The 25,973-nt window shown below is 34.1% G+C and overlaps 4 protein-coding genes and 1 long non-coding RNA gene across 6 annotated transcripts in view; 3 read left to right on the top strand and 2 right to left on the bottom strand.

The window, feature by feature from the left end:
* trim69 (tripartite motif containing 69) overlaps positions 1-2,491 on the bottom strand; it is a 29,832-nt gene extending 27,341 nt beyond the window's left edge. The window contains exon 1 of one of the 2 annotated variants that reach the window (XM_073913470.1): positions 1,661-2,491. Coding sequence is in view for 1 of the 2 variants with exons in the window: in XM_073913469.1 (XP_073769570.1) it covers positions 2,270-2,301 (32 nt within the window). In the remaining variant the exon portion in view is untranslated. The remainder of the gene's footprint in view (positions 1-1,660) is intronic. The other variant, XM_073913469.1, reaches the window with a different exon arrangement.
* Positions 1,734-6,608, top strand: pcna (proliferating cell nuclear antigen). Its single transcript, NM_131404.2, has 6 exons — positions 1,734-2,216; positions 2,696-2,793; positions 3,216-3,283; positions 3,791-3,985; positions 5,325-5,448; positions 6,111-6,608. The coding sequence occupies exons 1-6, from the start codon at positions 1,996-1,998 to the stop codon at positions 6,185-6,187; spliced, it is 783 nt and encodes a 260-aa protein (NP_571479.2). The 5' UTR covers positions 1,734-1,995; the 3' UTR covers positions 6,188-6,608.
* A 2,750-nt stretch (positions 6,609-9,358) lies between these two features.
* The window catches only part of zgc:113625, a 32,293-nt gene continuing 15,678 nt past the window's right edge, over positions 9,359-25,973 (top strand). Inside the window, exons 1-3 of the mRNA NM_001013481.2 lie at positions 9,359-9,459; positions 9,799-9,913; positions 12,952-13,063. Of these exons, the coding sequence (NP_001013499.2) occupies positions 9,851-9,913; positions 12,952-13,063 (175 nt within the window). The 5' untranslated portion in view covers positions 9,359-9,459; positions 9,799-9,850. The remainder of the gene's footprint in view (positions 9,460-9,798; positions 9,914-12,951; positions 13,064-25,973) is intronic.
* On the bottom strand, positions 13,099-24,887 carry LOC100004186 (GTPase IMAP family member 8). Its single transcript, XM_001343513.8, has 6 exons — positions 24,759-24,887; positions 22,460-23,051; positions 22,016-22,074; positions 20,634-20,660; positions 17,973-18,558; positions 13,099-14,547 (listed from the first exon to the last, which is right to left on the bottom strand). Exons 1-6 carry the CDS (start codon positions 24,766-24,768, stop codon positions 13,866-13,868), a joined length of 1,956 nt encoding a protein of 651 aa, XP_001343549.3. The 5' UTR covers positions 24,769-24,887; the 3' UTR covers positions 13,099-13,865.
* LOC141376467 (uncharacterized) lies at positions 22,049-25,257 on the top strand. Its single transcript, XR_012386570.1, has 3 exons — positions 22,049-22,067; positions 22,996-23,102; positions 24,119-25,257. It is a non-coding gene; the product is annotated as an uncharacterized lncRNA (long non-coding RNA).

The raw sequence follows: 25,973 nt of genomic DNA, 5'->3' as shown, positions 1-25,973 counted from the left end.
GAGGGGTAGATGCTAATAAAATACAATTAAAGGGGTAATTTAATAAATAACATAATACTCTGTATAATTACTGTTTTTACACTACTGTGAGGGTAGGGGTAGATGTTACAATTTAAAAAGTAATTTAATAAGTAATATGAATAATACTCCGTATAGTTACTGTTTTTACATCACTGTGATGGTTGGGTTTAGGGTTGGGGTAGTCATTAATAAAATGCAATTATTGATAACTTAATAATAATTAACATAAATTATTAAATGTAAACTGCCGACTGCAGCTGTATCCCCTCTAGCAACAAAAGTTATGTGTTATACAAACAAAAAAAGGGATACAGTTGGGGATACTTGGGCATGCGCACATCAGCATGATTTTTGTGACAATATTTCGTATTTTACGTTACTGTGATGGGTCGATTTAGGATTTGGGTAAGGTAGACGTTATTAAAACGCATAATAATGGTTATTCATAAATATTATAAATAATTATCCTTAACTGAAGACCGCACCTGCAGTTACACCATAGATATATACATATATATATACATACACACACACACACACACACACATACATACATATATATATATATATATATATATATATATATATATATATATATATATATATATATATATGCTCAAGTATCCCCAACTGTATCCCTTCTTTTGTTTGTGTAACACATATATGTATGTATGTATGTATGTATATATATATATATATATATATATATATATATATATATATATATACATACATAAATGTGTTACACAAACAAAAGAAGGGATACAGTTGTGGGATACTTGATCATGCGCACATCAACATAGCATGATTTTTGTGACACAACAGTATTTTACGTTACTGTGATGGGTCGATTTAGGATTTGGGTAAGGTAGACGTTATTAAAAAGCATTATAATGGGTATTCATAAATATTATAAGTAGTTATTGTTAACTGAAGACCGCAGCTATATCCTTTAGCAACAAAACATGTGTTACACAAAAAGTTGCGGATACTTGGGCATGCGCACATCAACATCAATCGTTGGTACACTGCACAACAATAATTAATATTTTACGTTACTGTGACTTGTCGATTTAGGGTTTGGTTAGGGGTATACGTTATTAAAACGCACTGTAATGGGTATTTATAATTTTTATAAATAATTCTCGTTAACTGCTGACCGTAGCTGTATCCCTTCTAGCAACAGCACAGTAATTTGTCACAGAAACAAAAAAGGGATACAGGTGCGTATACTTGGGCATGCGCACATCAACATAGTCTGATCTTTGGTAAACTGCACAACAATAATTAATAATTTACGTTACTGTGACTGGTCAATTTAGGGTTTGGTTAGGGGGTATACGTTATTAAAACGCACTGTAATGGGTATTTATAAATTTTATAAATAATTCTCGTTAACTGCCGACCGTAGCTGTATCCCTTCTAGCAACAGCACAGTAATTTGTCAAAGAAACAAAAAAAGGGATACAGTTGTGGATACTTGGGCATGCGCACGTTGACATAGCATCATTTTTCACACTGTACGACAATATATAATATTTTACACCACAGTGACGGGTCAGTTTAGGGTTTGGGTGGGGGTAAAGGTTATTAAAACGCACTGTAATGGGTATTCATAAATGTTGTGAATAACTCATACCTTCTGACCAAATTGCGCCCTCTTTTGGTCAGTGTCCGCAGTTCTGTCTGCGTTCCAGGAGGAGTCAAACGTCAGCGGAAATGACGAAGGCAACAGTGGGTCAGTTTAACAAAATCCCGGCGAAAGCGCGCGCAGTTACATTCAGAGCCTCGCCAGAACAGTGGACAGCACATCTGCACCGTGCCTCCTCTGCATTAGTACCTGCTAAACTCTAGGATAGTTTAGGATTCTGCTTTCCTGTGCTGGAAAACAAGCAGTTAACCAGGCCGCAGCTTGTGTCGTAACAGGATTAGATAACTTTAGTTCCTCCTACTCTAAACTAAGAAAGCAGCACAATGTTTGAGGCACGTCTGGTTCAGGGATCTATCCTTAAGAAGGTCCTGGAGGCTCTGAAAGACCTGATCACCGAGGCTTGCTGGGATGTGAGCTCGTCGGGCATTTCTCTGCAGAGTATGGACTCCTCTCATGTGTCTCTGGTGCAGCTGACGCTCCGGAGTGACGGGTTCGACTCCTACCGCTGCGACAGAAACCTAGCCATGGGGGTCAATCTGAGCAGGTAAAATCACTGACTAAATCAAGCGCCTTTTGTGTTATTTGACTCGTATTTACTTGGTGAGTGAAGTTTGAACATGTCTGCGCATGCCCGGGGCTGCGCCTCTACACAGCAGCGCGCCATTTTTAGACTATAAAGTGACAAAAGTATTTTATTTACAGTAGTTGTTATTAAAGTATGCCGTTTTACGGTTGTGTTTTAAATAGGCTATCAGTTTAATTTGGCGCGCAGTTTCCTGCATTCGTCCCACGCTCTACTGATCGTGACGTCACTTGCGCGCGCTTAAGCTTGTTGGCGGGAAAGAAAATGCCGGGTTGCTGAATGACAACATGGCTCTGGTGTTAGACAAAGAAAACCTGCTTAGACACTTTTTGTGTATGCCATGACTGTTTCGAATGTAAATGGTAAACCATTTTACGATCAATATGGTGTTTTTCTACCTGAAGTGAACGTGTTTTGATTATTATTCATCTGTTTCCTAGCATGTCGAAGATTCTGAAGTGTGCTGGAAATGAAGACATCATCACACTCAGAGCTGAAGACAATGCTGACGCCTTGGCACTGGTCTTTGAAACGCTCAGTAAGTTAACTTCTTTTTAAACTAGGAATAGCAATACTTTTGATAGTGTACAATTAAAAAAAACTTTTTTTTATTATGAATTTATTTTATGTTGCTAAATTTATATTTGCAGTATTTTAATATCGATTTATCAGCAATACCTGTTAAAAACATGGGCTTTGGTTTAAAATGAATCATTAAAGTTAAGCTAAATAATTAATACTTAATATTTAAAAATAATTTTCTAATAATAATTTTCTCCAAAAATGTAAGAATGAAATTCGCATAGATACTGGAGCCATTTTGTGGTTAATAACATCACATAAAAAAAATGCTTCTAGTATGGATTTTCTTCACCATGTTATCAACTATTACTATGAAACCAAAAGTTAAGTTTTGCTGGAGAGCTAATAATCCATACTAATATTTACATCTCATTTCAGATCAAGAGAAAGTGTCCGACTATGAGATGAAACTGATGGATCTGGATGTGGAGCAGCTTGGCATTCCAGTAAGACTTTATTATAACAGGGTGTCTGCAGGGTCATTAAAAGTTGATAAATCAATTTGGTATTAAACAGCCTTAACTGTTGTTTTACAAGATATAATTGTTTTGGTCATTTTATGATTATATAATGTGTAGTTGTGTGCTAAAGTTTGCCTAAATTTAATCTGTGTGGTTTATGAAATTGATAAAATCCTGCTAGATTTGGCATCACACTGCTTTGTCTACTGCAGTAATAAAGGCAAGCCTATGTTTCCTGCTGTTCTATAGGTGCCATCTGTTGGGATTAGCATTTTTATTCAGTACATGACCGATTTAGTTTAGGATTCGTTTCTTACAATCAGTATTTAGTAAATATACTACAAGTTGAATTGTCACCAATGTTAAGTTAAAACCTAAAATGGCGATGAGGTCTTAAAGTTTATTGAGTTTCCCTCTCTTGATTCCTGTTTATTTCTGATATGATCGTGGATGTTTGTCTGCAATGATCATGCTTTATTCTCTTCCCCTCAGGAGCAGGAATACAGTTGTGTGGTGAAGATGCCGTCGGGTGAGTTTGCCCGCATCTGCAGGGATCTGTCACAGATTGGTGATGCTGTCATGATCTCGTGTGCCAAGGATGGCGTGAAGTTCTCTGCCAGCGGAGAGCTGGGCACAGGCAACATCAAGCTCTCACAGACCAGCAACGTCGACAAGGAGGATGAAGCGGTAACATACTATTCATTTAAGGCTGCACGATACTGGGAAAAATATGCAATATATATTCTATAATCAAACATTTCTCTGAAAAAGTCAATTTAATTAGCTGTTTTAAAAAAATTATTTCATGATTTTGCAATAAACAAGTAAAATATATTTTCCAGATCTAATTCAGACTTAAAACTGTCAAGATGCAAACCTTTAGTCTTTAAAGCACTATTAGTGAGAATCATTTTTTAGCTCTGATTTCACCTTTAAGCCAATCCAGCCAATAGCAGAACAGCAACTACTTAGGAGGCGGGGCTAAAGGTAGTAAAGGCCCCATCTGATTGATCAGATTTATATAATAAGCAGCTTTATTTTCATTTAGCACCTTTAAAAGTAGCATCTCGGGGCACTTTACAGACATAATGTGCAGCTGTTAAAGATGCATACAGGATGAATGCAAAAAAAATGCAATGAATATAATCAAACGCTTACAATAATAATAAATCTAAAAAGCTACCCTAAAAGAGTAGGTTATAAGTGATTTAATAATTATCTGGGATTTTATCAGAGGGTTAAGAGTTCCACAGATTGTGGCAATGCATAAAAATAACCAATGCATAAAAAACAGTATCCGTAGGGTCTTAATGTCTTAAGTTTAAAAAAAAAAAAAAGTCTTAAAATCACTGAAATATTGTGTTGTAGGTCTTAAATCATTTTAAACTGGTCTTAATTTTCCTGTCCCAAGTAAAGCTACCCAATCGGGCCGACATCCATATAATCACCAACAATCTATCTTCATAAAATCAGGGGGAAAAAAACTAAGAAATTACACAATTTCTCATGATCATAACCACAATTACATTGCGTTGCGTCATTTTTCATTCATACAAAACCTTTACAGAAGGGTGAGTAGACATTTAAAACTAGGCATGAAGCTTAAGGTTTTACAACAGGAACGCTTTAGCTTGAAAAGAAGTCGTACTCAATCAATTTGGACCAAAAGCCTTCAAATATATCTTTTTGATTATGTAATTGCCTCCATGATAAAAATACTTTAAAAAATGTTAAACTTGTAATTGAAAAAAAGAGAAATTAAAGTGTATACAACCAGAGTTGTCTTGTTTTGACATTAAAGTATGTCGCTAAGAAATGTTTACTTTTTTTTTTTTTTCTGACCAGCAAAAAAAATCCATTGGCCCAGCCAGGCCATTAAAGAAAATTCTTAGTGCATGTTGCCTATACTGTCATGATAACGATTCCTTATTGCGATATGCTGTGCAGCCCTACTGTTCACATTGGGATATTCATCTAGAAAATAGTCTATGATGATGGTAACTGATGAGATTTGTTTTCTTCACAGGTAACAATTGAGATGAATGAGCCAGTGCAGCTCATTTTTGCATTGAACTACCTGAACTTCTTCACCAAAGCCACTCCTCTGTCCAAGACGGTCACACTTAGCATGTCCGCAGATATTCCACTAGGTAAATATCCTCGCATATTAGGGTTAAGCTACATGATACAAATAAAAAGATCATGATTCAAGTACACTAATACCCCGATACCGATATATAGTACCATTTCGATATTTTAAACACATTTATATGTGATAATTTTTCACTTTATTTATAACGTCAGTGCATTATTGAGCATGTTTGGTTACTATATAATGAATATTAAGAAAATACAAAACTCTTTTTAAAAGCTAGTAATTACAAGTCCAACACAAAAATAAGAAATATCGCTAAATAAAATGTAAACATTGTACTTTAGAGATTGCAACTATCATGTTATGTAAATTTATGTATTGGTAAACTCCACACAGAAATTATAAGAAATATCGCCCTCTTGTGGTCAGTGGCTGTAGTTCACAATTTAAAGTTTTCATTATTTAATCATTTCTTTTGACGCTCTTATTCATGTTTTTCATCCATTTAATATTTTGCTCATAAATTATATTAACCTATTAAATTTATATTTACATAAATGATCCATTTTATAACGCCACAATACAATGTAAACGAGAAGCAAGGCTTTATTTTGTCTATATCATCATATTACACCCCTATCACATACCCATAATTAATTGCCTTTTGTTTTGAAGTATTTTAAAGCAGATGAATTAATTGTGATCTCCTCCCTGCAGTGGTTGAGTACAAAATTGCAGACATGGGACACGTCAAATATTACCTGGCGCCCAAGATCGATGAAGAGTCCTCCTAAATCCAAGCAGAAGAGCGGAGCCTGTCATCTGTGGGATTTCATTCTGGATCTCAGAAGTTATTGCATAGATGTTTTGGGAAAATGCATTTTATCACTCAGTGTCTGCTGTGGTTTCCAGTTCAATGGATTCCCGATTGTGACCCTCTAAAGCCATTACATATCATTGGCAGAATTGCGGGCGCACTTATTAAATGATGGTAGTTTGGGCCTTAGCTTTACCAGGCGCTCCGTGGGCTGAATCTAGAGTGCTCTCATGTACATACTCCACATTCAGTCTTGTTTTTCTCCTCTTTGCCGTTGTCCTCTTGTGTCCATTTCAGGTTTTGTCCAACTGCTCATTCCAATGTGTAGATAATTGTCTGTAAATATGCTAATTGGACACCGTTCATCCAGTCAACCCTTAATAAAACTTTTGTATCGATGAGTGACTTTAGTCTATTTTTCAGGTCATATGGTGCTTTGGTTACTTCATTTTACTTATTAAACAACCCGTTTATAATTACTAGATTGACGAACAAGAAATTTATATGAATTGTTGCCCTTTTGTGGTTGGGGGCTGTAGCTTGCAGGATTTACACATACAGGTTTTAGGTAGAGTTTTTAAAACAGGGTTAGGGTAGGGTTAATACATTAAACTGATTCAAGTGACTAGATTGTTTTTTTTGCTTTACCGAGCACTGAATTTAGCGTCTCGTTTTCTCAATGTGGTGTTTTTGCTTCAGGTTGTTCAAACTACTTATCCCAATGTGTAGATAATTGCCAATACTGTAATGGATATTTACTTGTACTCTTTAATTATTAAACCAAATCCAGTTATTAATTTGCTGGTTTGACACGAACTCAGCATGTGAAATGCCACCCTCTTGTGGCCAGTGGCTGTAGTTCACAATTCAGTTTTTAATAATTACAGATTATAGAACTTTACACTGTGGTTACCTAAATTATAATAGTTTTGTCCTTCGCTTTACCAGGTCCTTAATGTAGGGTAAAAATAGCTACATATGGTGTACAGACCCAACTATCACCCTTTTTTTCCCTCAATGCATTGTTTTTGTTTCAGCAGGTTTTGCCCAGCTACTCATTCTATCTTGTAGATGACTGTAAATATGATAATTGATGTTTGCTTGTATTATTTATAATGAATCGTTTAACAAAATCAGATTCAGTTAGTAAATTGCTGATTTGACATGACAAAAAACACATGTAATGCCACCCTTTTGTGGTCAGTAGTTCCAATATTTATTATATTTTCAGATTATAGAACGTCACAATACACTGTATGGTTAATATGTGAAACTAAAAGATAACTAAAATATGATAGTTTTGTCTTGAGCTTTACCAGGTACCTAACCTAGCTTACATATGGCAGCCCGTGCAGAACCAACTTTCAGCCTTCAGTGTTTTCATCTTCAGTTTTGTCCCAACTACTCATTCAAACATGTAGATATTTGTAAATATTTTAATGAATCATTAAACAAGCAAATTCAAATCCAGATAGTAAATAGCTGGTTTGACACGACAGTTTTCTATATTTAATATTTACAGATTATAGAACTTTGTTACACTGCGGTCACCTAAAAGATGATAGTTTTGTCTTTAGCTTTACCAGGTACTAAATCTATGGTACAGACTCAACTATCAGCCTTATTTTCTCAATGCATTGTTCTTGTCTCAACAGGTCTTGGTCAACTACTTATTTCAATGTGTAGATAATTGTAGACATTGATTATTAAACCAATCAAATCCAGTTATTACATTGCTGGTTTGGCACATCAAACTCACTTAATTCCGCCCTCTTGTGGTAAGTAACTAGTTCACGTTTCAGAGTTGTCATTATTTAATATATGCAGACTACAATGCTTCACGTTACACTATGGCTAATGCGTTAAACCGATAGATACTTAAATTATAAATCATAATAGTTTGGTTCTTATATCTCTACCAGGCACTGAACATAACCCAACTTTCAGCCTCGATTTCTCAAGGTGTTCTCGATGTCTCAACAGGTTTTTCCCCCCCAACTACTCATCCCTATGTGGTGATAATTGTAAAAATGCTAAATTATGTTTACCTATACATTTTTTTTTTAGAATTAATTAAAAGTAAATGCAGTTTGTAATTTGCTGGTTTGACAGAACAGACTGAACACATGAAATGTCACCCTCTTGTGGCCAGTGGCTGTAGTTCATATTTCAGAGTTTTTAATATATACAGATTATAGAACTTGACGTTAAACTGCATAGTTAATACATGAAACTGAAAGATTTCTAAAGTATGATAGTTTTTTCTTTAGCTTTACCAGGTACTAAACCTAGGGCACATATGGCTGCGTGTACACAACTTTCAGCCTTATTTTCTCAATGTGTTCTCATCTCAACAGGTTTTCCCAACTACTAATTTCAACTCATTGCATTATTTTAATGAATCATTAAACAAAATCAAATCCAGTTAGTAAATTGCTGGTTTGACATGACAAACTGAACACGTGAAATGTCGCCCTCTTGTGTTAAATCTCTGTAGTACACAATTCAGAGTTTTCAATATGTAACATTTACTGGTTATTAAACTTCATGCTATACTGTTTGGTTAATACAGTGGTAATAAACTGGTTAATATTTAAGTAATGGTAGATTTGACATTAGCTGTACTAGAGACTGAACCTGTGCATGGCACCATGTAGGCTACCCTATGGTACAGTCTCAACTTTCAGCTTTGTTTTCTCAGTGTTCTTGTTGTCTCAAAAGGTTTCCCCCCAACTACTCATCCCTATGTGTCGATAATTTTAAATATGCAAATTTATGTTTAATAAATATAATGTTTAATCATTAAGCAAACAAAATCAAATCAGTTTTGATTTGACGCTACAAACTGAACGTATGACGCCCTCTTGTGGTCAGTGGCTAGTAGTTTACAGTTTCACAGATTATAAAACTTAACGATATACTGCATGGTTAATATGTTAAGTTGATAGATACTTATTAAACTATTAAATTATAATAGTTTCCTTAGCTTTGGCTGAACCTCGCTTGCATATAACAGCATGTACTAACCATAATACAAACCCAACTTTCAGCCTAGTCCCCCCCCATTTTGATTGGTTCATAGTGGTCATTAAACATGGGTGGGGCAAAACCACGTGCCTTTAATTAACCTAGCCTTGCAAACATTTGTGTTTGAAGGAGATGTTTCTGGTTTATTAGTTGTGAAATGGTTGCAGGCCTGCCTGGATGAATGTTTGCACTGTGAAGATCACCAAGAGAATCATTGCAAAGGTGTGCTGAGAGGATTTTACCACAGATTCATGTTCAGGGTTTAATTTAAATAAAACATTTCTTTCCAACACAATAACCAATAGGCAAGTGTTATTGATGTGCTATAGTTGTTCAAAGTGTTGTTTGTGTTGAGTACAGGTGTATAAATTAGATTCATTCTGAATTTGGTAAATGCTAACTCAAAGCATAAATATTAGCTAGCCTACACACACACACACACATACATGCATGCTTCTAGAGGCTGTTTGGTCACTTTTAGTTTTGTCTACATACAAACAGCTCAATAGTTCACAAGACAATGTTTGTTGTCCTTATGCTTTGTTTTCTGATTAATTTCAGCTTTTCCCTGCATGTCAACAATTTAATCCTGGCATTTTTCTATTAATTGTTGATGACCCTCCTGGACTGGATGAATGTTTGCTCTGTAGAGATCCCCAAAAGAATCATTGCAAAGGTATGTGCTGCGATTTTACTACAGGGTCATATTCAGGGTTTAATTATTATTATTATTATTATTTTGAATGAAATATTTCCTTCTTTCCAATGCAATAACCAACAGGCAAAGTGTTGTTTAAGTGCTATAGTTGTTAAAAGCTTAATTTGTGTTAAATACAGGTGTGTATATACAGTAGTTAACATTCAAAGTGAATCAAAAATGTTTTTCGATATTGTCCTGGCTGTTGTTGGATAATTTTGGGACAACTTTGATGAATGGTGATCCACTTCAAATGTTGACTACTTTATATTTGATCATTCTGAATTTGGCATATGTTAATTCAAAGCATCAAAATTAGCTACACATATACTTAGATATTTATTTAAAAACTGTTTGGTCCGTTTTAGTTTTGTCATGGGCCGGTATAAGATTCTGATGGTATGTTCTGATGGCTTAGATTTAAAATTCACGGTTTCACTTATTGTGATTACGAATCTAAAATAAGTTATTTTTAAATATCTGGGTAAAAAAACAACAACTTTTTACCCCCTTTGATTAATTTAATCAGATTAAGGTCATAATCGAGAAAAGAGAGAAAAAAAAAGAGAAATCGAATTAAGATGTGTGGAGTATGCCGATTTTCGTCACATTATTGAAGTTTAGTACAGACATGTAAACACCTTAATCAAACTATTACTGTCAAGTAGGGCTTTTCACTGCATTTTGTGACAAGATAGTCCACACGCACACACACACACGCACACACACACACGGCTGTTTAACACTCTTTGCACCTACACAGTTAGTGTAGACCACAGACACCTGCATCGTGAAATGTGGATGTTTTTTATTTCTTCCATTCAGCATGTGGTATGTACTTCCATTAAAACTACACTTTTCCATATTTGCATCCAGTATCTCGTTTGTCACGGAGGGCATGCATGAAATGTTCGTGGATGAAAGTGAAAGTGCCAAACTGCAGTTAAAGTCGACAAATTAAAAATGAAACAGCCGAAGTTGCATGAAACTCCGGAGGAAATGTGGATAGCGCGGTGACACAATGATGTTAATCGAATTATGTGCTATAACATGTAAAACGGGATCATGAAAGTAACACTCAAAAAGCAACTCATGTAAACACATTAGGCTTATTATTTTCTTAATTAGATTAAAGCAAATAATTCGAATGCTGATGTCAATGTAAACGTAGTCAGTGACTCCTGCTGTCTTCTTTTGTTTCAGAAACACAGATTTCTTTAAATTTAAAATGGCATCTTTGGATATTTTCTGCTGGAGATACTGTTGTCCTTAAAAAATGCAAATAAAAAACCTTACACATACCTTAAGAACGATATAGCAGACAATTTTGGCAGTTTTAAAACCTTTACTTTTCCTAATTGCAGTATACCTTGAAAACAGTTTGTCCCATGCCTAGTTTTGTCTACATTCTAACAGCTCAATATCTCACAAGATGATGCAATCTTTCATGTACTTATAATGGCTGAGCGATTAATCAAAGTAATACAATTCAGAAGCAATAATCGATCTAATTTTTCCAAGTCAATTTTTTCAATTACTTACCTTACCGCGTGTGGAGTCACGTGACCCTGCTTACTTAGTTACTTTGCACTACATTAGCCCCTTTCACACAAACAGACCTTTCCGGAAGATTCTGCTTTAGCCAATCACAACAGTCAGACGCATTTACGTCCGCGCGGTTTGTGAGAAAAAAAGCCTTTGAATATTTTTCCAGACACATTTAGCTGCTAGAAGTTAGTCAGATCACGTTTATATGTTCTTCTTAATGCCAACTGTGTAAATAATCATCGATGAGATGCTTATGATAAGCCGTTGTTTGTTTACCTTCAAGCTTTGCGTGTGCCTGTGTACTGCCTGTGAGCGCCTGTACACGCACATATTATGAACATCTCGACATGCGAAAGTGATCCTGCGAAAGTTGTTCACAATATTGATCATCCACAGAGTTTGTAATTTAGTCAAATGTTTACAAATACAAGCGCAGCCGTTTAAAGCTCATTTGTGGTGAAGGATGTCAGAATTTATCGGTATTTTGGAATGGATGTGTGAACGGTCTTTTCCGAAAAAATTCCGTAACGTCCTCGCCTGTGTGAACAGCGCTTTTTTGAATATACCGGTAAAGTCGTTCCGGAAATTTTCCAGATATTTACCGGTATCACTGTGTGAAAGGGGCTATTGACTATGATTGGAAGCTGGGCCAGAGATGCCTATTTTCAGCTGTCGAGCGGGCGCTGCCATTTGAATCTTTTTGTCTCGCCACTTCCGGGCACATTCACTTTCATTCATTTTTTTGACGTTAACAACTGCTTGTTACGCTGCTTGATGTTGCAATTTAATATTTTCTTATTATATTATGCTACTTGGTCTGTGTAGTCATGCAAACATTTGTTTGTTGAGCAAGTAGTTTGGCCATTTTCTGCCGTTTATTATTCCTAGTCATTTCTCCCATAGGCGACTGAATCGGAAGTTCTAAGACAATCGCGAAAACAGGCGCACTTCCGCATTTTAGAATAAGGTCAATATGGCTTATGTTCCATTTCATTCAAATTATTATTTACATTAAAACATTTGTTTACAGTAGATGCAAGAAATGCACTATTTGAAATATTATTTACAGCATATAAACGAGTTATTTTATGAAGAGATACTGCTTCTTTTCTACTTTTAATATGAAAACACTGAAAATAATTCATTTTGTTTCCAAAAAGACATTTATTGTCAATTTTATTTTTATAAAAAAGCAGTCACTGTTCGTTTTAGGCAGTGTGTGCTTTAATTTCAGTTGTTTAATGTTGATGTTAAATAAATAATCATAGATAGTAAATTGTGTGTTTTCTTCGATTATTTTACAATCAAATAATGCACCTTTATTAAAAGAAATTCTCCCTTTTAATATGCAAGTATATTTACTGTATAGAACCTGTCAGTGAAATAACGATTCAATAATTGTAGTTGAATGATTTTAATCCAAATTTCTCAGCCCTAGTACTTATGCTTTGTTTTCTGATTATTTTCAGCATTTCTCTGCATGCCAACATACAAATCCAGGAGTTTTTTTACTTGATGATGGTTCGGCTGGATTGGATGAATGTTTGCACTGTGAAGATCCCCAACAGAATCATCGCAAAGGTATGTGCGGCGATTTTAATACAGAGTCATGTTCAGGGTTGAATTTTTTTATTTAGGTTAATTATGTCATTCATTTCTATACAATAACCAGTTGGCAAGTGTTATTCAAGTGCTATAGTTTTTCAAAGTGTTATTTGTCTAAGATACTGGTGTACAGTTGAAGTCAGAATTATTAGCTCCCTTATTTTTCCCCCAATTTCTGTTTAAGGGAGAGCAGATTTTTTCAACACATTTCTGAACATAATAGTTTTAATAACTCATCTCTAATAACTGATTTATTTTATCTTTGCTGTGACGACAGCACATATTATTTTCTAGATATTTTTCAAGACACTTCTATACAGCTTAAAGTGACATTTAAAGGCTTAAATAGGTTAACTAGGCAAGTTCGAGTAATTAGGCAAATTATTGTATATCGATGTTTTGTTCTGTAGCCTATCGGAAAATTATAGCTTAAAGGGGCGAATAATATTGACCTTAAACTGGGTTTTAAAAAAATAAAAACTGCTTTCATTCCAGTTGAAATAAAACAAATAAGACTTTCTCCAGAAGAAAAAATATTATCAGACATGGAGTCAAAATTTCTTTGCTCTGTTAAACATCCTTTGGGAAATATTTAAAAAAAAGAAATAAAATTAAAAGGGGGGTTAATAAATCTGACTTCAACTATAAATGATCCTTCTTAATATGGCAAATGTTAGTTCAAAGCATAAATATTAGCTACACATGGATATGTAAACATTTACTTTTAGAAATTGTGTGGTCCCTTTTAGTTTTGTTTACATACAAACAGCTCAATATCTTACAAGATAACACAGTCTTTGTTGTCCTTCTGCTTCTTTTTGGGATAATTTTCAGCATTTCCCTGCATGCTACCAATTAAATCCAGCAGTTTTTTCACTTGGTGATGGTTCTTGTCGTTGTTGTTAAACGCGTGACACCTTGAATGACAGGATTTGACCAGTTCCTGAAGTTCTTGGTCACTGCCACTGATGTAATCTGGTAAAGACTTGTCTCTTAGCTTCTCTTTGCCCGTGAAAAGAATCACTATTTTTGAAGTCACTTCTTCACCAAACACTTTCTTCAAATTTGGGAGAACTTCTCTCTCGCCCTCAGTGAAACGTCCCAGCTGCATGACCAGCAAATACACATCAGGCCCAGGCTGAGTGAGGTCCTTGCACCTCTTTATCTGGTCTTCCTGGTCTGTAAGGTCTTCATTAAAGAAATCTGGGGTGTCTATAACGGTAATATTCTTCTCAAAAACAACCCCCTTTTCCATTTGGCACTCTGTTGTTACTGGCACAGAACTGGCATGCGATTTAAAAGCTTGCTTTTTTAGGATGGTGTTTCCTGAAGCACTTTTTCCACTTCCTGTCTGTCCCAGCAGAACGATGGTTAAGTCTTTCTGGGGACGCTCTCTGATAGATGGCTGTATTTGTACTGCTTGCAAAGCATTTTCATGCTTTCTGAAACTGTCTGGGCCTCTGCAAACAAAAGAGGGATTGATGTGGGGTTATACAAAGAAAGAAATAATCTCCTGTCCATAAATAACCAGTGTTGGGTGTAATTGGGTATACTATGCCACTGTCACAATGTTGACTTATTCCACAACACAAGAACATAGCGTCAATTATTTTTGGTGATGCAATATACAGTTGAAGTCAATTATTATTATTAGCCCCCCTTTGAATTAAAAAAAATATATATATCTTAAATGATGTAGAACAAGGAAAATTTCACAGTATGTCTGATAATATTTTTTCTTCTGGAGAAAGTCTTATTTGTTTTATTTCGGCTAGAATAAAAGCAGTTTTTATTTTTTTAAAGCCATTTTAAGAACAAAAATTATTAGCTCCTTTAAGCTAATTTTTTTCAATAGTCTACAGAAGAAACCATCGTTATACAATAACCTGCCTAATTACCCCAACCTGCCTAGTTAACCTAATTAACCTAGATAAGCCTTTAGTAGTGTCTTGAAAAATATCTAGTCAAATATTATTTAGTTGAAAAAAATCTTCTCTCCGTTAAACAGAAATTGGGGAAAAAAATAAACAGGGGCTCTAATAATTCAGGGGGGCTAATAATTCTGACAACTGTATATCACCCATACATAACCAATTCTAGCAACATTTTAGCTGATTGTGCAACATCTCCGTCTTTATGGAAGGTGTCTGTGTCAGCATAGTTAATAATACACTATAGTATTTACTAAAAATTACCATATTACATTTTCATGTGGGTGTCTGACGACTGAAAATGGATCTGATAGCAGATTTTAAAACCTCTTTTAAATTGCACTTTTGTGTTAACATTTAATATTTATTTATTTGTTTAGGTAATACATTTTCCCATTCTGGTTCCAATGCCTGATCGTTTGAAGAGTGTACTTGCATTTTGATGCTATTATATTATCATTGTGGGATTATGTAATGAGTGGCATAAAATGTTCTTAAAACATCAATAATGTCGTTTTTGGCTAAATATCTTGGTGCAATATATCTTACAACAAAAAGACATTGTTACAGGCCTATTACAAAGTAAATAGTTACTCTAATTTTGCGCTGGAAAAAGTCATCTAAGGGAACTTTTCATTTTTAAGTGTAATTACAGTTGCTTCTACTTTAATTATTGGACATAAATTCGGCAGTTCTGTATATGTCAATTCAGAGGGGAAAGGTAAATGTATACATAATTTTTTCAATACAAATATATTTTGCAGAATATTTTTTTCAACTTAAGAAGACTAAGTTTATCAAGGCAGCTCCATGTGCTTGAGGGGAAAAATGAAACAAGAAATTAGTTCATTGTATATATATGATTACTGTAGTTCTCTGAATGAACTAATTTATTGTTCATTTTATATATATATCATATATATATTTTTAATATATATATATATATATATATATATATATATATATATATATATATATATATATATATATATATATATATATATATATATATATATATATATATATATATATATATATTCAGATATATTCAGATATATATATATATATATATATATATATTCAGATATTGTGCATAATTTAAATGTTCAACTAAAGAAGGAAGGGTAGCTCAGTAATTAGCACTGTGGCCTCACAGCAAGAAGGTCGCTGGCCCAAGTCCCGGCTGGGTCAGTTGACATTTCTGTGTGAAGTTTGCATGTTCTCCCCATGTTGGTGTGGGTTTCCCTTCTGGTGTTCTGTTTTTCCCCCACAGTCCAACTCATGTGGTACAGATAAACTGAATAAACTAAACTAGCCGTAGTGTGTATAAATGTTTCCTAGGATCCTAGGTTGCGGCTGGAAGGGCATCCGCTGCGTAAAACATATGCTGGATAAGTTGCCGGTTCTTACCGTTGTGGTGACCCCTGATGAATAAAGGGACTAAGCAGACAGAAAATGAATGAATGAACTAAAGAAAGATCCATTTATTTGACCATTGTACATTTTTAAGAAACAATTACATGTTTAATGTTTAAATGAAGTATGGTGTGAATGTTTTATTTTTATGTTAGTATAAACAAAACTAAAAAGTGCTGTTTAAATTTGAATTCAATTTAAATTATTAGGAGATTTATATCCATTGTCTGTTTGGATGTATGTGGGTTTTTAGGATTGAGTTAGGTAATTAAATCGTTTGAAAAGTAACTTAATTACTTAACAAGTAATTAAAGTAATTTAAATACCATTTTAATTATGTTATTAGTATAGGGCTGCAAAATATATATTTTCAGCATCAATATCGATTTTAATAGTCACATTTTATAGCATTTTATAATGGATTATTCAGTTACTGTACCTGAAATCTCAAAACCATAAAACACCGTTTAATTAATATGTCTTTTTCTTTACTGGATTTTATTGTGCTTGTAGATTGTCTCTTATGTTTTATGCAGATGCAATCCCCTACAGAACCATTCCAATTAGTCTACAATTATAAATTATATGAAATTGTATATAAAAAAAATATATATATATACACACACACACACACACACACACACACACACACACACAAACACATATATATATATATATATATATATATATATATATATATATATATATATATATATATATATATATATATATATATATATATATATATACACACACACACACACAGTGGGAAAAAATAATATTTCTAAAGGAGCTGTTGACATGGAATTGAACCAGATTTTAGTAAAAACACAAACGATCTTTTTTGTTTTTTTTGGTTATGGCAGCTTCAAGACGCCTCTTTAAAAATATATATATTATTTACACACACACACACACACACACACACACACACACACACACACACACAGACTTCAACAGAGCGTAAAAATTGTGGATGGTTCTGTGGGTCTCGTCCATCAGAGCTGATGTTTATTTTATATTTTCAATTGGATTCGGGTCAGGTGATTGGCTGAGCCATTCTACAGCTTGATTTTCTTTCTCTAAAAGCATTTGAGAGTTTTCTTGGCTGTGTTTTGGATCATTGTCCTGCTGAAATGTCCACCCTGGTTATATCTTCATCATTTTGCTAATGTAGATGTTGGACTGAAGCAGCTAATATTCATTTACAATGACGAAGAGCAGAGGGTTGCTGAAGAACTGCTGATAGATTTCAGCTGCTGTCTCGGCTTCTACACTTTCATGTGTTCAATATTTTTTTCCCTAAGGCTTTATTTTATCACAGAAGTTAATCTGTCCATTTATTTGCTTGTTTTCTTTGAATATATATATATATATATTTCTTTGGTTGCTACCAACATCCGGTGTAAATTTCACCTATAAAGTCACCTCTAGAAATATGTTCAATGCTTATTTCCCCACTGTATATCACAGAAAAAGTATCACATTGTTATTTTTTTTTCAGTATCGTGCAGCCTGATATAAGTCTATAAACCTACCTTTCTCTGTGCAATGCCAATGTTTGGTAATTCTGGAAGCCTTCAGTGTGTTTCTTCAGTTTTCGGATTAATTCAACATTCTTTATTTCTCTGTTGTAAACACACTTTCGTCTTCCGCACTCTTCCAGTATTGCGTGGTATTGGCTTTTGAAGGAAATATGTTTGTCCATTGAGCTAGAGGCTAACTTCTTTTCAACCATCACAATCGTGTTTTCGACCATTTTCTCTCCGAACTTCTTCTTTAGTTCAGTAAACATCTCCATGTCTTGTGAAGACAGATGTTTGTCACGGAGAATTAGGAGGAAGACACGTGGCCCTGTGTATGAGGGCTTCAGCTCTTCCATACTGGAACCTTCTGGATCCCACCAGACCGATTTATGAAAAAGGTCTGGGGTGTTGATAATACACACCTTCTGACCATCAATAGTATGCAGAATCTTCTCACAAGTGTCTTTAGTTTGGAAATGAGGTTTGTCCAGAATGATGTTCCCAATGTGATCCTTCTTTTTTCTATCGTTTCCTAGCAGGACCACTGTCGTCATTCCAGTCATTTCTTCATTTCCAGATGTCCGGACGGTTAATTGTGCTATAAATTCAGACAGTTCGCAAATTATTTGAAAAATGTGCATCTTGTAACAGCTTGTCATGATATATTTTTAGTAATGCATGGTCCCGTTTACACTGCCAGTTAAATGTGACCCACCCACTGCCAGCTAGTGTTTTGGAAGTGTTATTACAGAGCAACACAAACAGCATGCTAAATTATAGCAATACACGTCTACGCACAAGCCAAGCGCCGTGAGTCACGGTGATTACTCAATGCAGATGGAAAAATCAGCTTTTAAAGTCTGAGGCTTATTTATTCCTCAGTGGCCATTTTGCAGCCACATGATCTCTGGCAGAGGTGTGCTGGACATCTGGCAGACCGGGCAGTTTCCCACTGGGCTGATGTACTTTTTGGGCCGGACTGATCATTTTCTTATGATCTGATCGGCCCATGAAACACTTAGCAGTCTTTTATTCAGCCTAATTAATTGACGATGCTGTGATCTGTGACGCTCTGCAAGTAAGATGTTTTTTTTTTTTCCTTTTTTTTTTTCCAGACGGATAGGCCCATGTGACATAATCTGCAGCCCATTGATTCTTTTCAGTATTGACATTGGGATGACCCAATCACAAACTCCCATTTTTTGGCTCTGTGTGAGCGTGCAACATCGATGTAATTTGTCAAAATAGTTTAGAGTCACGCCTGTTTAAAACCACGTGCATGTATATGGAGATCAGAAGCAACGTGCTTCTAGTTAACTATCTGTCTATATAAATAGTTTTTGCTTTTCATTTGCACCAAGGCCCACGGCAACTTCCCCCCATGCTGTTTCCTTAACCTGAAACGTTTTTATTTTACAAATTATATAGATCCTACAGAACTGTATGCTTCTCAAGCTTGATAAATGTCATTCATGTCTCTTTAAGGTGCACTCGGTCAGAAGACAATCGCCTGTGATATCATTACTTTTCAGTTTTTGATCGTCAAATAGTATGATGTAGGCCTATAGTTACAATAATATTTATACATTATGTTTATAATGTTATTTATACCATTGAAGTCGGAATTTATAGCCCTCCCTTTGATTTATTTATTTATTTTTTTTCTTGTTTAAATATTTCCCAAATTATGAGCAAGGAAATTTTCAGAGGGAGTCTGATAATGTTTTTTTTTCTTCTGGAGAAAGTCTTATTTGTTATTTTGGCTAGAATAAAAGCAATTTAAAATTTTTTTTAAAACCAACATTATTAGCCCCTTTAAGCTATTTTTTTTCATAGTCTATAGAAAAAGCCATTGTTGTACTATAACTTGCCTAATTACCCTACCTGCCTAGTTAACTTAATTAACCTAGTTAAGCCTTTAAATGTCACTTTAAGCTGTAAAGAAGTGTCTAAAATATCTAGTCAAATATTATTTACTGTCATCATGGCAAAGATAAAATAAATCAGTTATTATGAGTTATTAAAAAAAAAATCCTTCTCTCCGTAAAACAGAACTTTGGGGAAAAAAAATAAACAGCGGGTCTAATATTTCACTTCAACAGTACATGATAAAAGTGTGCAACTTAAGCAAAACTAATTCTATTTTTTTTACATTTAGTTTTGTAATTCTGCCCAAACAAATATTTGTAGCGTTTTTTTAATTGTTTAAGTTCATTTAATTCACTATATACAATCTTTAATCTACGTTTGATGTTTTTTTTTTTTTTTTTTTTTTTGGGTCCCAGTCCAGCCCTGATCTCTCGTCAAGTTAGATCACAGGTGTCAAACTCAGTTCCAAAAGGGCCGCAGCTCTGCACAGTTTAGTTCCAACCCTAATTAAACACACTTGATCAAACTAATTGAGTCCTTCAGGCTTGTTTGAAACCTACAGGTAAGTGTGTTGGAGCAGGGTTGGAACTAAACTGTGCAGGGCTTCGGCCCTCCAGGAATTGAGTTTGACACCCCTAAAGAGAAACTCCTATAAGTTTGAGTAAGGGGGGAGTATATGATGACAGTTTACCCAAAAATGTAAATTCTATCTCTTTAAGAGATTATTATTTTTAAGATTATTATACAAATGTCATGATTTTTTTTTCTTTCTTGTCAATCGCACAAACTGTGTAAATAGCTTACCTCTTTGCAGAAACTTCTCTGGGGTTGCTGTAAGTCAACATTTTTAAACAGAAAATGTCAATCATAGCATTGTTTTGCATAATAATGTGTATTGCAAGAATATGATTTGTTTAGAACAGAGGTGGGCAAACTACGGCCTGAGCCATATGCGACCCGCTGAACACTTTAATCCGGCCCGCGAGGAAGTTTTTAAAAGTAAATTAATGATGCAATTACAAGTGAACACCACGTGACGGCAGTATTGCATGCGGTACAGTTAGCACAACCAGTAGAATTAGAACACACTCTGGGATATTAAAATGCACTCGACCGTTAATGACAGAAAATGTGTCGGGCAAAAAAAAAAGAAAAATTGACTCTGAATGTCGTATGTTTAAGGAAGAATGGACAACAAAATACTTCTTCATCAATATCGCGCAGAAAGCCGCATGTATAATATGCCAAGAAAGTATTGCTGTTTTTAAACACTACCACCTAAGGGGCCAATCACACTGAACGTGCTTTATGCGCTAAAAGGCGCCTCCTTTGAATGGTTTACTAACGACCGCGAGGGTTTTAACCACCTGCTGCGCCTCGTGTTTTTGTCGTAGCAGACTCCAGACTTTGACACCCTTGCCAAAAGAGCTCAGGCTCATTGTTCACTTTAACACACTCATAATAACATGACTTGGAATAACAAAGACTAAGATTCTTCTGTTTCATCATGATTGTGTTTCTTCATGTTTTATAATGATTGATGTGAGCATATTAATACAAGCTTATGAGATTGATGTGAATTTGACTCAAATTATATAATAATTGCTGGTTAAATGTGTAATTTTTTGTCATAGAATCTATTTTCCATGCATACTTCCACTTTAAAAAGTTCTTTTATCAAAGATATATGGTTTCTTCAAGTTTTGATGATTGATTTGTGTATTCTAAAAGCAGTGCAAATTAGATTATTGTAAATTGTACTAAATAGTAAACTTTAAGAATTATTTTTCATGTGTTAATATATTATTATTATTATTATTATTATTATTATTATATTTTATAAGGGATTATTTTATTATTTTATGATAATTGATAAGCAAATATAAATAGCAGTGCAAATTAATTTGACTTTTAAATTTAACTTAATATTTTTAAAAAATCTGATTGTGTTAATGTGACCTGTTTCTGTCTGATATTACATGTTCCATGCATACTGCCACTATAAATAAAAGTTAGTTTTTGAAGAATTTGATCTGTGGCCCTTCACTTAGTTTGCAAAATTTGATGTGGCCCTCGGGTCTAAAAAGTTTGCCCACCACTGGTTTAGACCGATGTAAAATGCAGCAAAAAACAGCATGTTGATATCATAAATGGCAAACGTGACTGAAAATCTATAAGATTTTTACCTTTGCTTTTTTCAGCCCCCCATGATACCTGTGGTACTGGCTTCATTTCTTCGTAAGTCCTATGGAATTGAAATGTAATTATGCTTAAAAAAGATTTGTATATGTTTTTAAAAAAGGAATAGTTCTCCCAAAACTGAAAATCCTATAATCATTTAGACACACTTTACTTTTTGCGAAGCTATTTGACTTTTTTCTTCTGTTGAACACAAAAGAAGATATTTTGAAGAATGCTGAAAACCTGTAACCATTGACTTCCACATTATTATAGGTTTTACCTGCTATGGAAGTGTTACAGGTTTTCAGCTTTCTTTAAAATATCTTCTTTAATGTTCAACAAAATAAACTCAGTGGTTTGCGACCACTTGAATGTGAGTAAAATGTACATTTTTGGGTGAACTATCCCTTTTTAAATAGATTTAATCATACTATTTACATGTGTCTTACCTCTCAGGTCCAGGTGGGGGAATTATTGCTTTATAATCCTGTTTCTTGCGTAAAAACTCCCATTTTTCCATGATCTGTTTTCGCAGCTCATTACCTTTTATGTCTTTTATCCGGTTGTACACACACAATCTCCGTCCACACTCAACTAGTAATTTTTTCAGATTCGCATCAGCTTGGAGAAATGCCTCTCCAGATTTGATTTCTTGATTACAAACAAGTACTACAATCATATTTTCCACCATTTTCTCACCAAATATCACTTTCAGCTGGGTGAACATCTCCATCTCTTCTTCTGAAAGCTGTGTGTCTTTTATTATCAGTAGAAACGCGTGACGACCTGGATAGATCTCCTTTATACTCCTCATACTGTCAGTTTCATGCTTTGTGTTTTGTTTATGACAATGGTCTGGAGTGTTGATAATGCAGATGTTATAGCCATCCGTTGTTTCAGTGTTTTTTTCATTTCCAGCAGTGAAATCTTTGGTGTTTAGCATGATGTTCTCTATTATTGACTTATCATGGCTGTTCTTTCCCAGTAGCACCATAGCAATCTTGTCACCTTTGCCAGGTTGCTCCCCTTTCGTGCTCTCCACTATAGAAAGAAGAAGACTTTCTAGTTTGATTCTCAAGAGCTTTGGTAATGGTTAGTATAGTTTTGGGTTTTTTTTTAATGAGTTTTCACTTCCATACTATTAGGTTTGTTAGGCGTTTCAGATTAGTGTTTCATTTATGGTTTTGTTTTTAATTTCTTAACATTTTTTTTTTTACTTTTATTTATTTACTTTTAGATTTAATATTTCTAGTTGAGCAGTTTTAAAGGGATAGTTCACCCAAAAATTTTAAATGTACTCACTATTTATTCTCCAAGTTTTAAATCTGAAAATCTGTAACAATTGACTTTCATATTAGGAAAACAAATACAATAGAAGTTTTGGTTACAGGTTTCCAAATTTCTTCAGAATATTTTATTTTGCGTTTAACAGAACTATGAAACTTATGAAAGGGTGAGTAAATAATGCCAGAATTTTCATCTTTGTGTGAACTATCCCTTTGAGAGGAAAGTTAAGTGTCGACCAAAGAAAAGTATAATGTTTCCAAATAATTTAACTCTTGTGCTAAACTCTTAGTAATAAAATTAAACAATTATTACAATGCACAATTATTACCATACAAATGCAATGAACTTAGGTAAACTTAATGAAGAATTCAGAAAACCTCCTTATATTAAAGTTTATACTATATATGTAATTAGTACAATAAACATGCCTAATTGACATTTTTTTGGCAGAAGAAGAAAAGACAGAACACGTGTGTTATGCTTAGGAAAATATGATTTTATATATAAATCATGTGCCTGGCAGATGTGTTTGGCTATAAAAGTGCATCTTTTTCTCCATGTTGTTTTGGTTGAAATATAAACCGAGTTGAATTTGAATCTCGTTTGATCATTTATTCCACTTCATTTTGTGTGTAACTGTAACGAATGGTTTGTGTCTGATGCTAAATTTGTTATCTGGGCATAATTTAATATATATGATTTGACAGGTTTTAATCCTGTCTGGCACCCGAACAATTCTTTACTTTAATCTTTAGGGCAAAGTCATTTGTTTGGTGCAAAAGTCAATGATACTATTTTTTTTTTTTTTTTTTGTTTCCGAGGTGCATTGGTGTATGGCAACACTGCTGTGGGAAATATTTTTTTTAAGAGTCACGTGGCTGAGTGGGTACGTCGCAGAGCCCTGACACAAAGAGACCGTGATTTGGATCCTGCCTCTGCGGAGAATTGTTTTTTTACTTTATTTTATTATTCTTCGTTATTTACAAGAAAATATTGACTTTGTACATTGCCACTGTTACAAGCTGCAGGTCAGATTTTCCACGACATAACGAGTCCTTATGAATTTACAAAATATTATAGTTTTGCTCATTTTATCACAGTTTATTTTAAAGTGATTGTTGTTAGTTTAGTTTTAGTTTTTAATTTTATTGTTAACTAATTTTAGTTAGAGAACAATGTTTTTTTTTTTTTTTTTTTCACAGTTTTAGCCTCCGTTTTAGTTTCATTTACTAAAATAGCTTTAGTCATGCTTGTAACTTTTAAATGCACATTTCAATTCTTTAATTTATAGGTAAAACTTGTGTAAAATTGTCATTTTATTTTCACAAATCAAATTAAGATATAATCGGATATAATTCAATATGATTTAAAGACTAATAATTGCAGAAGTCAAAATGCTAAAATGTCACCATCACAATTAAATAAATTGAAGAAATAGAGAAAGTAATAGCTGGTACTTACTTTGTGACATGCTGAGTTGAATTAGGAAGAAGTTGAATTAAATGCTGATCAGAATGAGAACTCTTAAATGCTTCTTTGACACTGGAAAGCACAGTCATGAGTAAATGAAAGAGAAAATTGACTTGTTCTAAAATGATTGAGGGAAAAAAAAGTGCTCGTCAGAAATCTGGAATAACACGTCGAGTTACTCGTCATTCGTCTAGATAACAGCTGCCACCTCCTCAACTGCATTTTATGTTCTTTAAAATGGTTGTTAATGAATATTCTGAAGCAGTCTATGCATGTTTAATGCAATTTTTTTTGTACAGTAGTCTGTTTTTAAATCATTTTCTTTTCCTGAACAACATCAACAAAAAATACATTTTGTACCATGATTTACAGAAGATGTCCTTTAAAATAATTTAAAGGGCTACTCTGAAATTTGTCATAATTTACTTGCTTGTTTCAAAAAGATACTTTAAAAAAACTGTACATGTTGTTATTATTATTTGCTTTTCCTACTACGCATTCCAATGATTACAATTTTTTTTCAGCTATCTTTAATATATTGTTTTTTTGTTTTTAAAACTCATTCAGTGCTTAAAACTCAAAGTTTTGGAACCGCTCGAGGATGAGCAAATGGATGACTTCATATTTGACAGTACAAAATCTGTAACTGGAGTTTCTTAAGGATCAGTTTTGAGCACTGTCTTGTTTAGTTTGTACATGTATAGCATCTCACAAGTCTGTGTTTTAATTAGTATTCAAATGTGTACTGATGGCACTGTTTTATGTGCATGCAAGAACAGACGACAGTCATCAAACTACTTAACCGAGGCAATAGTTACAATACATGTTTCTTATTGGTTGTGTGACTTGTGTCTTAAGGTCACACAACCAGGCCCCCCCCCCACCCACCCACCCACACACACCAAAAAGTGACCAATCATTCTGATGTATTCTTTAAAGGAGAAAAGCTCAAAGTTTCCATTGATTTTAAATATTTAAGACTAATTTAAATTCTCAGTTGACATTCCAAAAGCTTGTCAAAGTTCACCAAAGAAGTTTAACCAAAGAAGCAGCGAAACATTTTATGTTTAAAATCGTAACCCCCCCCCCCATATTACATAGACCCTTTTCACAAGCCTGTTATGACGTGTTTAGTGGTCATCAGCATCTTTAGTCCTTGAAAGGCTTTAATATTCTGATTTTCTTTGTTTTTTTTAAACGTACAGT

This window comes from Danio rerio, chromosome 10, assembly GCF_049306965.1.
Source record: "Danio rerio strain Tuebingen ecotype United States chromosome 10, GRCz12tu, whole genome shotgun sequence".
Lineage (NCBI taxonomy): Eukaryota > Metazoa > Chordata > Actinopteri > Cypriniformes > Danionidae > Danio > Danio rerio.
This window is presented reverse-complemented; position numbering and strand designations above follow the sequence as displayed.